At 33.8% G+C, this 14,328-nt stretch overlaps 1 protein-coding gene across 1 annotated transcript in view; it reads right to left on the bottom strand.

Annotated features, from left to right (window-relative positions):
- Nucleotides 1-14,328, bottom strand: part of NUP153 (nucleoporin 153) — a 78,975-nt gene that overhangs the window by 40,998 nt on the left and 23,649 nt on the right. Inside the window, 4 exon segments of the mRNA XM_074272362.1 lie at nt 2,181-2,309; nt 2,389-2,528; nt 3,077-3,325; nt 7,745-7,970. Of these exon segments, the coding sequence (XP_074128463.1) occupies nt 2,181-2,309; nt 2,389-2,528; nt 3,077-3,325; nt 7,745-7,970 (744 nt within the window).

The following is a 14,328-nucleotide window of genomic DNA, read 5'->3' on the forward strand; positions in this document are numbered from 1 at the left end:
ACACTTAACACTTCCTAGCTGTGTGACCCTGGGCAAGTCACTTAACCCCAGCCTCAAAAAAAAAAAAAGAAAGTTATCATATGAAATACCCTGTTGGCACCAAAAGTTTTTTTTAATATCAAATGACTTCCTAGAATTATAATAATCAAATAATAAATAACCAAATATTGACATTCAACTAATACGAAGTGATGATAGGTTCTTAAAAAGTATACAAACAAACTAAAAGCTCTAGAAAGTTCAATGAAGGTGAAATGACTTCACAAATGGCCTACTAATGGGCTGGGCTAGGACAAATTAAATTTAGAGGGGCTTTTCATTAATAGTTTATTTTGAGAAACTCTCAAAGAACTATGTAGCTATAATACAGAGGGTTTGCAATCTGTGTTACTAGAGTCACAATGAAACCCAAGACCAATGGAATATTGAGGTTAATTTTTTATGTATATTTTCTTTATATAAAGGCTTCTTGTATTATGGCTCAGAACATAAACATTAAAAGAACTGAAACAACAACAAAAATTTAAAGACTACAATAGACCACAAGAAATCCCATTGGGCTTATAAATTCTCATGATCACTTCCGAACAAGTGTGGATTACAGCATTCCAATAGTTATATTGCCACCAAAAAAACAACACAGTTTAGCTGTCCAGTTCTCTATTCAGTAATGAGTAGCATAAAACAGGTGCAACTGACAGGATACGATCTAAATATAGCCCATTCTCAAATAATTTACAAACAGCTCATAGAAAATATTTTAAAGTTATAATTACTTTGTAAAAGAATTATTTTTCAGAAGTTATCATTTATTAGCTTATGTGTGGGTATTGATGCTTTGCCAGTGTGAAAATAGATCTACAATCTCAAAAGTAGTTTCTTCAATTACTGTGAATTTTATGATCATCGATAAATAGTTGAGGATAATAAATTTAATACAAAAATAAAAAGACAAATTTTTTTTGTCCTTACTATACTATTCACTAAACCAATAAGATTAACTCATAACATTTATGGTCCTAAACATGTGTATATTTCAGTAACACATGTTAATTTCTTAAAATGCAAAAGCATACAAAAATAAAATTTGCTAAGTGTATGAACTTTGTAAAAACTCAGTAGATAACCACAGAGTCTATAGACTTCATCTATGTAATGTTTAAAAAAAAAAAAAAAAAAAAAGGGGGGGGGGAGAGAAGAAAGAGGGGCAGCTAGGTGGTGCAGTGGATAGAGTACCAGCCCTGAAGTCAGGAGGACATGAGTTCAAATCTGGTCTCAGACACTTGAACACTTCCTAGCTGTGACCCTGGGCAAGTCACTGAACCACCCCCCCCCCCCCCAACTTCCTTAGGAAAAGAAAAAAGGAAGGAGGAAAAAAAAGCAAAGCAATGGATCTGAAGGCAAAGTTCAGGGATCCAAATCCTTGTTTTGTCACTATTTTACATAATCTTGCATTTAACATTTCTGGGCCAGGTTCCCTCTCTGTAAAAGAAAGGACCAGTGATCACTAAACACCTTACAATCCTCTAATCATGATAAAGATTTAGGAACTAGATCTAATTAGAGGGGCAGTAATTAATTTCTATTAAAAAAATTAAAGAGAAAATGCAGGGATTATGAAATCTTTCTATCATTATCTATGAATGATTCTTATTCAAAAATAATGATAATGATCATCTATAAAGTAGACAACACTAAATAGAAAATAAAATTTTCTAACTCAAATGTGAAAAGGTAATAATAATGCATATAATTTAATTACTCTAATCAAACTAATTATTTTTTGCTGAAGCAATTAGGGTTAAGTGACTTGCCCAGGGTCACAAAACTAAGAAGAGTTTAAGTGTCTGAGATCAAATTTGAACTCAGCTCCACCTGATTTTAGGGCTGGGGCTCTATCCACTGCGCCACTTAGCTGCCCCCAATCAAACTATTTTTAAAGATAACAACAGGGGAAGTGGTTCAAACACAATGAGCTATCTTGTTATATTGGTTACTCTAAAGAATATCAACAAAATCATATAAAACCTGGTATTTTTCAAATTAAAAGTCTTTCATAAAATAGATGAAACATTCAAGAAAAATAATAATTTCTGATAAATCCTTTAAGATTTTATGAAAATAAATTATCACAAAGTCTACCCCCTTCCCACCCCAAATCACAAGCCATTCTTTTTTACCTGATAAGGTGTACTTCGTATTTTAGACTGTCTAACAGCTGCTGCAGCACCACCATAAGTTGTTTTACCAGGGTAAAAAGGAGAATCTCCAAGCTGGCTTGTTTTAAGTATTGAAGAATTCCCAAGTGACTGCCATGAAAAATAATGACAGACCATAAGCAAAAGTCACAAAACTAATGTGATTAAATACATATTACATGGGACTCACAGGGGAAAGTGTTCCAAAGGCAGACAAGTTGAATGCTGGTTTCTTTGAGCTGGTGGCAGTATGCTGTGAGAGCGAATGAGAACGTTCAGCTTCGGGGGACCATAGCGGTGGCCCTGAAGTGTTCTTTGAAACAGCTATATCTGAAAAGTACAAAATATATATTTATGCATATAACCTCTTTTCTCACCTCTTTCAGGACTTTTTTCCACCCATGGCCCAGGAAACTCATTACTGGGGTCCCATCATCCTCCAAGATCTTGTGAGCTTTGGTCCTTCACCTTATTTATGCCTCTCTGATTGGAGGGTAGTGCCATGACTCTAATCCTCTATTTAAGGAGAAATCTCAGTTCAGAAAGTTACTAGATTATATCATTTAAATGGGAAGCAAGAGGGTACAACATAAAAAGCACTGATTCTAGAATCAAGAGAAGCTAGGCTGTAATTCTACCGTTGATCTGACTTGTATGAAGGGCAGCTAAATGGTACATCTGGAAAGGGCATGAGCCCTGAAGTCAGGAGGATATTACTTATATGGAATTGAGCAAATTACCTAATGTTCTTTGGGCCTCTGTTTCCTAATCTATAAAATGAGAGGTTGAATTGAATTAGATAATCTTAAGATCCCTTCCAGTCTAAATCTTTGATTTGTAAGAAATCTACTACAATACTTGCAGCAACTAAAGTTTACCTTTATCAGAAGCTCTGGAAGAAAAACCACTGGTAGTTGAGATGTTATCATCATCATGCTGAGAGGTAGAATCTTTGATTTCTTTTACAAATGAGAACCCAGAACTGCCAATTGGGAATGCCGAGGATGTGGATGGCTGACAATGTAATGTTGGGGATTCCAACATGGAGAAATTCAAGTGGCTCCGATGAAGAGACGGCCTTGTTAAAACATCCGGATAATTTAAAGCAGATCTACTTGTTGAAGGTTCTTAAAGGAAAACCACCAATATAATGAATATGCAAAATAATAAAAATGTAACACTATCACAGCAAAATACTTAAAAGTACTTATTATCAGATATATTTACAAGATAAATTTATAAACACTTAAAATGAATCAAATTTCAACTCTGCCTTATCAGTTGAAAGTTCCAATCAACTATGAATAAGATGCTTTTTTAACATTCATTCAATCAATACTAGGCATTTATAATCCAATTCAAGATATATTTGTGTAGCACCTATTAGATACCAAGCACTATGCTGTGTTAGGCTTTAAGAATACAAAGACAAAAATGAAATGGTAACAGCCTTCAAGAAAATTGCATTTTATTAGGTGGAGTGAAGGGACACAACATAGAACACAATGACACTACAGATAATTGCATGTAATAAATAAAGGACATTAACGAGAAAATAAAGATAGATCTTTCAGTATAGATAAGAACAACAAAAGGGCCTTCAAGGTTTAAAAAAAAAAAAAAAATTAATCCTAGAATGAGGGACATCCTGTGCCAAGACAAAGGGAAAGGAGTTGGTTAGGCAAGTAAATTAGAATGCATAAAAAAATTATTTAAAAAAAAAATCTGAGAAGATGGATTGGAGCCAGACTATAAGGGGATTTAAATGCCAAACAGGTCTATATTTAATTTTAAAAGAAAGAGAAAGCTATTAAAGCTTTATGAATAGAGAAATGGTCACACTTGTACATTAGAAATATCATTTTAACAGATGTATGAAGAATGAAGAGTGGAAAGACTAGAGACAAAGACTATAATAGTTTAATAGTTAAGAGGTGATAAAGGACTATCTTAGTGTGGTTACGAAATGGGCAGACAGAAAGGGATAAGAGGCAATATGCTGTGAAAGAAATAATAAGTGAAAATGACTGGATATGGAAGAAGGAAGAGCTGAAGAAAACGCTAAGATTTAACCACCTGAATGACTGAAGGATGGAGGTCCTTCAACAGAAATTGGTAATTAGGGACAAAGGTGAATTTCAGGAAGATTAACTTGGTTTTACTAAAACATACTGAGCTCAAAATATTTATATGATAATCTGAAAGTATGTATGTACACGCACAGGTACATACACACTACAGGGCTGAAAGTAAGCTAAACTAAGCTAACCCTCTCATTTTACATATGGGATCACTAACAGTAGAAGGGATTAAGTGACTTGCCTGTATTCATACAGGTATTAAAGAATCAGTCAAAATTTTAATTCAGGTTTTCAAAGTTCCACATCCACTATAACATTTCCCATTCCAAACTGCCTCTCTAAATCAAGGTATCTACTTACCTGTCCCTTTTGAATTAATTTTTTATCCCTTAGAGTGATTATAAAACCAGCAAGAAACAAACTGATAATAATTTAAACTGAAGAAAAATGTTTTGAGAATCTTGTGAATGTTTCTCTCGGTCCAGTTCTGTTAATATGTATATAGTCATCTGAGAATCATCCACTTAAAAAAAAACCTGAATTGATGGGAACTAACGAGGCCAGAAACAGAGTCCTGGGAAACATCCAATTCAACCCATGAATTCTCCTAAAGGAGAATAGAAGTCAGAATAGTTATGTCACAGAAAATCAGGGATGACAATATGATCAACAATGTAAAATGTTAGGAATAAATGCTAGAAGAGGTCAAGAAAAACGAAGCATAGAAAAAAGTCAACTGATTTAGCAATTAACAAAGAGAGTGGATGCCAGAATGCAAAGTAGTAAGAACTGAAATGGAGGTGAGAAGCTGAATACAACAAGTTTAGAGGGCCTAAGTATTTGGCTGTGATGGGGAGAAGATATACATTAAGAGAAGAAGGGATAGTATGAACAATTTGGGAGAAGAGAACAAGATACAAAGGCCTGTGATTGGTGGTAAAGGGAAAACAAAAGTAGACAGTCTAAGTCCCTGCTCTGAATAATTTATTACTATAGGGGAGGTAAGATATAACTGAGGGTTATAATAAAAAAAAAAAGACACAGTATTAAACATGTCAGAAGATTAAGCAAAGTGTTATAATCGGTTTATGTAACAAGAAAGCAAAGACACAGAAACAAAGTATGACATGTCTGGGAGTGGCAAATAACTTAATTTGACTGGAACACAGAGGATACCATATATGGGAGAGTGGCATGAAATAAGGTTAGAAAAATAGGTTAAGAGGTTACAAGACGATTTTGAATGAGTTTGGTAAGCTATTTTTCTTTGGTAGTGGGGATCTAATAAAGGATTGGAGACAAAGAAATGACAGTACCAGAGATGTGTATGACAAAGATTCACATAATTTCAGGGCTAGAAGGGACCTCAAATATTTTCCAATTCAAAATGTACCAAATGTATGCTAAAATGATTACAATATTTGCTTCAACAAGCAATTTTAAAGAGAGGAAATACATAAGTCACATTTACAAAACACTTTACAGTTTTTAAAAATACATTGTTTACAATCTTGTGAAAAGTATTTATCATCGGTCCAATTTTTCAGATGAAGAAAACTGAGGCTTTAAAGGATTAAGTTACTTGTCCACAATAAGAATTAGTTAGGAGCAGGACTTAAATCCAAGTCCTAGATTCAGATCTAACATTCTTGCCACTACCTCTCAATATTGCCAGGTATACAAGTATAAAACAAAGAAAGATGAAAAGGGCAAAGGAGGAATCCAGACAACATGCTTTAAGAAATGTTAAGTAAGAGCTCACTTTCAACTGAGAAGAATCAGGGACAGCTACATGGAGGTACAGGTACCTGAGCTGGACCCTGAAAGAAGTTAAAAGACAAGAGAGAAAATATTACAAGCATGGGACCTCAAACAAATGCAGAGGGGTAGGAAAAGGATAAATGAGAAGAAACAGCATCGGTTTGGCTAAAATATAAATGTTTAAAATTTTACCTCAGAGTTTCCACCCCATGTTTTTAGGTTCTAGATTATCCCTACCTAAAATACCTTCCTAGAACAAAAGGAACAATGCACATAAAACTGAATTTATAAAGCCCTCATCTCTAATTTCTTTAATTTTATTGGTAGCACCCATCATTCTCACAGAAACGTCAATTATCTTTGACTCTTCCTTCTTTCTTAGCCCACTCACAGTCATTTCCCAAATATTAAAGATTACACCTCTATTCCTTTCTATTCCCACTATCTGACTAGAATGACCTAATAATTAAAAAGCACCGGATATAGATTTTGAAAGTAAAGAGGGAATCAATGGAGCTAGACGAGTCAGAAAATGATCATACTCATGCTTTAGAAATAATCATTTTAAACAAATGTGTGAAGATTAGATTGGCAAGAAAGAGAGACTAGAGGCAGGAGCATCAAATAATATTGGAGGGGAAAGATAGTGAACTAGGATGGTGGCAGTGAGTTAAAAGGAGGTATATGTGAGAGAGACTGTGAAATTAAAAGTGATGTAGCAACTATCTAAGGAAAGTGACAGTGAGACAAGGATAATTTCAAGGTCTCAAACAGAGGTCACCAGAAGAATTGATATCCTCAATAGAAACAAGATAAGTTTGAGAAGGATGAATTTTAGGAGAAAAACAAAAAGCTTCTGTTTTGGACATGGTGGGTTTGAGATATCAATAGCCATCCAAGGAGATGTCCAAAAAGCAACTCAGGAAAGACACTTTGATGGCCTGCGTAAATCTAGGACTTATCTGAGTAGAGACAATTTATGGTCTGTGATTTCCCTCATTATTACAGTTGTTTTCTAGTTAAGCTCAGGTACACAGTTATACTGCAAACTTTTACCTTCAACATTTTGGGATGGCAAGTAATTGTTCTGTTTTAGCAGATTTTCATTCATGGCATGAAAGCACCTTTAAGCCAAGTATGGTACATAAAATTTATTCTATTTCCAATAAGGATAAAAGTACACTCAAAAAATTGTAAATTAATGTTACTTAAGAAAAGATTAACAATTTAGCATTTCTTCTCTTATAAGTTAATTACTAATATTCACTCTGGCTTTTTTTCAAATGTATAGAGGAATCCAAACCACTGAATATCCTAAATGAACAGATAATGCTAATTATTATAGTCAGCTGATTACATTTATATAGTTATAGCTGTCAAGCTAAGATTCCCAAAAAAATGTACTTTATTAGTGACCTAATTGTGACCATAATCAAGAAAAGAATCAAAAGATGACAAGTAAATACCATTTCCCCCAAGAAAGAAAAATGAAATCTTCCATGTAACAACCCAAATAAAAAAGAACTACGAAGTCACATTACCAGAATATATTATTTATAACTCATTTTTTCATTCAAATAACTGAATTTTCATTCAATTATTTGGCTAGATTTTAACAATGATTACATTCAATAAATAATTTTTTTAATTTTTAAAAATAAAAACAAGTGGAATTATAACACTGCTGCTACTCCTTCCATTTACCTTCTGTATTACTGATCGCTGGATCAGGAGTGATTCTCCCATCATTAATAATTGGGTTTTCCTCATCTGTATATAAAAGATGATCATTTTGTGTATTCTCTTGCCAATGTCTTGATTCCCTGTTGTCATCTGAATGTACATAGGCAGTTTCGTTTTTGTTGAAATACTTCTGTAGCCATGCTGGGACGATGTTCTTAACAGATTCTGTAACTCTACTAAGGATCCCCTGTTGGAGGTAAAAATAAAAAACACACAAAAACCCATGCTGTTTAATAATGTCAACAATAATTAGATATATTTCAACTTAATTTTTAAAAAAATAGCATCATCAAATAGAACTTAAATACAGATATACAAGAAGTGATTGAGGAATAATTAATACCTTAATATGATCACTAGAGTACTTTGTCCTATTTACAAGAGTTCAGCTTTTAAAATTATTTTTAAAATAAACTCAGTCATATAAAATCAATAATTTCCACATCTTAGCTATGTTTTATAAACAACAATAGTCATCAATAAAAATTCCTTCTGTTAGGCATTAAGCAAAGTTCAAATCCTCAAAACAATAGTTTTTTTTTACCATTTTTAGAAGAAAACAATTAATTCCACTCTGAACTTGTTAAAATATAGACACACATTGGATTGATAATTCTATTTAGGAGCTGTCTATATGCAGCTGAGTCTCAAAGACTTTGCACAAATCACATAGCTAGTAAGTGGCAGAGCAAGGATTCAAGTCTTCCAACTCCAAATTTGGTGTTCTTTCATAAGCACTGCAGTTACCTTTTAAAAGAACTATGATAGAGATAAAACATGTTCTGTTACAAAGTCAAACTCCCTCACATATAGTACACATACAGGAAAACCAAGAACATTTTCTTCCTATGCCCATAAGAGCTTCTAATTAAAAAAAGACAACCACAATAGTCAAACTTAAGAAATTATTTGTTGCAGGGCTTTAGAACACACTTAGTCATATTAATTTTTTGAAAAAAGATAATTCTGAAGAAATAAAAATACTTCTATCTCACACACCACATGGCAAAAAAAGAAGACAATACATTAAAGGGGTGTAGTAAAAATGGTTTAAGAAAATTTTGTTATGTTCCGTGGGAGATTGAGTTTCATAAATCTTTCTTGTACTACATATAAGAAAATGCTCTTTTAAGAGTGAGGTTTAGGTAAAACAAACCAGAACTATATGCATTTAAGTGAATTCTACCAAACATTTAAAGAATTCCAATACTACATAAGCAGGTTGAAAAAATAGAAAATATAAAGTGCTGAAAATCAAAATTATATCCTGATAAAAGATACAACTTTTTCCTGCTCCAAATTTCTCTTACACTATTGACAAATAATTAGCCTTATTTTGTAACCAAATCAATACAAACCTTAAATCTTCACCATGCAAAAATAAAAACTAAAAAGGCTCATCTCCAAAAAAGCCAAATGAGTTATGACATTTTTGAGTCTAGCTATAATGCACTGAAGCATGATCTTCAGTATAACATAAGCTTATCTTAATGCTAAAAATTTTGGTACTTGACTTTACAAGAAAATTTGTTGGGCAACTAGGTGGGGCACGGTAGATAGAATGCTCAGCTTAAAGTTAGGAAGAGCCCAAATTTGATCTCAAGACACTGCCTAGCCGTGTGCAAGTCACTTAACCCTACTACTAATTCCTCATCTGTAAAATGATCTGGAGAAGGAAATGACAAATCATTTCAGTATCTTTGCCCAAAAAAACCTCACAGGACACAGAGTTGGAAAAATTGAACTAGAAAATACTGCTTTGTCATCTTTAATCAAGGACACCATTAAAATATGCATCACTCTCCCACCCCCAAATTTTGAGAAAATAGGCTGAATCATTAGTATTGTCCTTTCAATAATCTTTTTTTTTTTTTGGTTAGTAATACTGCTATTCCCCCGCCCCCATTTTTCCCATACCTATCAGAAATCATATAACATTATCATTTGCTTTTAAGAAATTACAGTACTGAGGGCAGCTAGGTGGCGCAGTGGATAGAGCACCAGGTTTGAATTCAGGAGGATCCGAGTCCGAATTTGGTCTCTTAACACTTAACACTCCCTAGCTGTGTGACGCTGGGCAAGTCACTTAACCCCAGCCTCAGAAGAAAAAAAAAAAAAATTACAGTATTTTAGAATATACTTTGTCTAGTCTAGACACCATCTCTGAATCATCCTATTTCCCAGGTTTGCTATAAGGTAAAATAAGATAATATTTGTAAAACAATTTCCAAATCTTAATGAACTATTATTTGTATTGTCATCTTCTGAAGTTCCATTTCTACTTTTTGTCTGTATGTGTGATTTGAATGGGAGGCACCAAGATTTTAGAGTATAAATGGTCCTCTGGAGCTTATAAATATAAGTATTTTACAAAACAATGATCCAAAACAATTCCAAAGGATCTATGATGAAAATTGCTAATTAGCTCTGGAGAACTTCCAAACCCCGAGTGCAAATTGAAGCACTTTTTTGCTTTCTTTAATCCCACCACCCTTTGGAACACAGCTAATCTGGAAATATATTTTCCTGATTTCACATATATAATTGCTACCATATTGCTTATCTTCTCAATGGGTGGGGGAGGAACCGAAAGGGAGAGAAAGAATTTGAAACTCAAAGTTGTTGGCTTCTGTTTTTTTTTTTTTTCCCTTACAGCATTCTAGAACCAAATATAAACTCATTTATTTTACGTCTAGACTTTTGCTGTTAATTTCAATAAATTTCATTCATGAATATGGAGTTAATGTTACTTATTTGGACTGTCTAGCAAAGTTTGCAAATTTGTTTGCTTCCACCATTTACACTGTTTCATAAGGTAGTAATATTTGTAACCTTCCCTTCTGGTATTTAACACCTGAATTTGCATCCCAAACTAATGTGACCCTGCAGGCTCTCGGGCTGGTTAAGGAGTTCAAGAGCTTGTTAGCTAGGATGACTTCTGAAAAGCTTTGATCTCCTAATTGTGGCAACTTTAAATTAGTTCAATTCTCACAAGAGATAATAATCAGGGCATCTGTGCCTTTTTCCATACTCCAGTGCTTATTCCTTAGTATAGTTCAGAAACTATTATATAGTTCACTTCCTCACAGTGCTTTATCTTCTAATTTAATAACAGTGAAAAGTTTATGACATAACAAGACAGACTACAACCACATAAGAAAAGACCAAGAAGAAGTATTGAAGGGATCCTCTTGTGGAAGAAAAAGAGTACTATCCCCATTTTCCTGAGAGAGGAAAATGCACTAAGATCAAATTAGCAAATTAAAGAGTATCCTCTGATCTGAGATGGAGGTTGCTAGGCGCCCCTGTTGTATAACTCACAATGTACTTATATAATCACAGAATTTTAGAACTGGAAAGACCCTCAGTGGCAAGCTAGTCAAAACCATAACTAAAAAAGAATTCCTTCTACAATAGACCTTACAAGTGGTGATCCAGCCTTTGCTTGGTGACATTTAATAAAGAACCAACTACTGCTACTCCTCAACTCAGCTTGTTACACTTTTTGGATAGCTCTAATTGTTAGTGAAGTTTTCCCTTACTTCAGACCTAAATCTGACCCTTTGCAAAATCACCCACTGCTAATTTTGCTTTCTTGAGTAAAATAAAACCAAGTTCAATCCTTCCTCCACATGACAGCCATCCAAATACTGACAACTAGCAAGTTATTCCACAGATTCCTAGGAGTTCCTGAGGTTTAAGCCTTTGCAATTCCTTTTGACCAATTTTCATATTCCATAAACTTAAAGTCGTTATCACCTGAATGACCTACATTTTAGATTTTTCCCTTCTAAAATAAAAGTACCCAGGATTAAACAAAAATTTCCAGATGTAGTATGATCAGAGCAGAATACAGAAGGACTGCTGCCTTATTTTTAGAATCTAACTCTTTTAACAAAACATAAGAATACTTAATAAGTAGCATTTATGTAGCTCTTTAAGGTTTAAGAAGCACTTTACAAAATATTACATCACTTATTCCTCACAACAACCCTGAGAGATAGGCACTATCATTACCAACCAGTTCTGAATTCATCTAACTCTATTATCTGGCTTATCTCTCTCTCCATACATTTTTATAAAAATAGCATTTGTAAATTAATCAAATACTTTGATTACACTTAGTGGCAGGTATTATTATGAGAGCTCTACTTCCAGGGTTGTTATGAAAAACAAATAATGTATGTTTTTCAAGAAAGAAAGGTCAACTGTATGTGCCAAAATGTTTGCAGCAGCCCTTTTTGTAGTGGCTAGAAACTGGAAAATGAATGGATGTCCATCAATTGGAGAATGGTTGGGTAAATTATGGTATATGAATGTTATGGAATACTATTGTTCTGTAAGAAATGACCAACAGGAGGAATACAGAGGCTTGGAGAGACATCAACTGATCCTGAGTGAAACGAGCAGAACTAGATCATTATACACTTCAACAATGATACTGTATGAAGATGTATTCTGATGGAAGTGGATATCTTCAACATAGAGAAGAGCTAATCCAATTCCAATCGATCAATGATGGACAGAATCAGATACACCCAGAAAAGGAACACTGGGAAATGAGTGTAAATTGTGGGCATTTTTTTTTGTTTTCTTCCCAGATTATTTTTACCTTCCGAATACAATCCTTCCTTTGCAACAACAACAAAATTTGGTTCTGCACATATATACTGTACCTAGGATATACTATAAGATATTTAATATGTATGGGAATGCCTGCCATCTAGGGGAGGGGGTGGAGGAAAGGAGGGGAAAAATTTGGAACAGAAGGGAGTACAAGGGATAATGTTGTAAAAAATTATCTATGCATATGTACTGTCAAAAAAAAGTTATTAAAAAATTAATTTAAAAAAAAACCTAAAAGTGAAAAAAAAAAGAAAAAAAAGAAAGGTCAGTACAGAGAGGTACTCTGTGAATTCTTAAAAGTATATCTATAAATAATTCAGAATTTTAGCAAAGTCGCAGGATACAAAATAAATCCACATAAATCCTCAGGATTTTTATACATTACCAACACAATCCAACAGCAAGAGATACAAAGAGAAATTCCATTCAAAATAACAGTCGATAGTATCAAATATTTGGGAATATATCTACCAAAGGAGAGTCAGGAATTATATGAGCAAAATTACAAAACACTTGCCACAAAAATAAAGTCAGATTTAAATCATTGGAAAGACATTCAATGTTCTTGGATAGGCCGAGCGAATATAATAAAGATGACAATACTCCCCAAACTAATCTATTTATTTAGTGCTATACCAATCAGACTCCCAAGAAACTATCTTAATGACCTAGAAAAAATAACAACAAAATTCATATGGAAGAATAAAAGGTCGAGAATTGCAAGGGAACTAATGAAAAAAAAGTCAGAGGAAGGTGGTCTAAGTGTACCTGATTTAAAGCTATATTATAAAGCAACAGTCACCAAAACCATTTGGTATTGGCTAAGAAATAGACTAGTAGATCAGTGGCATAGGTTAGGTTCACAGGACAAGATAGTGAATAAAAATAGCAATCTAATCTTTGACAAACCCAAAGATCCCAAATTTTGGGATAAGAATTCATTATTTGACAAAAACTGCTGGGAAAACTGGAAATTAGTATGGCAGAAACTAGGCATGGACCCACATTTAACACCACATACTAAGATTAGATCAAAATGGGTCCAAGATTTAGGCATAAAGAACGAAATCATAAATAAATTGGAGGAACATGGGATGGTTTACCTCTCAGACTTGTGGAGGAGGAAGGAGTTTGTGTCCAAGGGAGAACTAGAGACCATTATTGATCACAAAATAGAACATTTTGATTACACCAAATTAAAAAGTTTCTGCACAAACAAAACTAATGCAAACAAGATTAGAAGGGAAGTAACAAATTGGGAAAAAATTTTTACAGTTAAAGGTTCTGATAAAGGCCTCATCTCCAAAATATACAGAGAATTGACTTTAATTTATAAGAAATCAAGCCATTCTCCAATTGATAAATGGTCAAAGGATATGAACAGACAATTTTCAGATGATGAAATTAAAACTATTTCCACTCATATGAAAGAGTGTTCCAAATCACTATTGATCAGAGAAATGCAAATTAAGACAACTCTGAGGTATCATTACACACCTGTCAGATTGGCTAAGATGACAGGAACAAATAACGATGAATGTTGGAGGGGCTGTGGGAAAACTGGGACACTGATGCATTGTTGGTGGAGTTGTGAAAGAATCCAACCATTTTGGAGAGCAATCTGGAATTATGCCCAAAAAGTTATCAAAATGTGCATACCCTTTGACCCAGCCATACTACTACTGGGCTTATACCCCAAGGAACTACTAAAGAAGGGAAAGGGACCTGTATGTGCCAAAATGTTTGTGGCAGCCCTTTTCATAGTGGCTAGAAGCTGGAAGATGAATGGATGTCCATCAATTGGAGAATGGTTGGGTAAACTATGGTATATGAATGTTATGGAATATTATTGTTCTATAAGAAATGACCAACAGGAGAAATACAGAGAGGCTTGGAGAGACTTACATCAACTGATGCTG

The sequence above is a fragment of the Sminthopsis crassicaudata genome, chromosome 1 (assembly GCF_048593235.1).
Source record: "Sminthopsis crassicaudata isolate SCR6 chromosome 1, ASM4859323v1, whole genome shotgun sequence".
Lineage (NCBI taxonomy): Eukaryota > Metazoa > Chordata > Mammalia > Dasyuromorphia > Dasyuridae > Sminthopsis > Sminthopsis crassicaudata.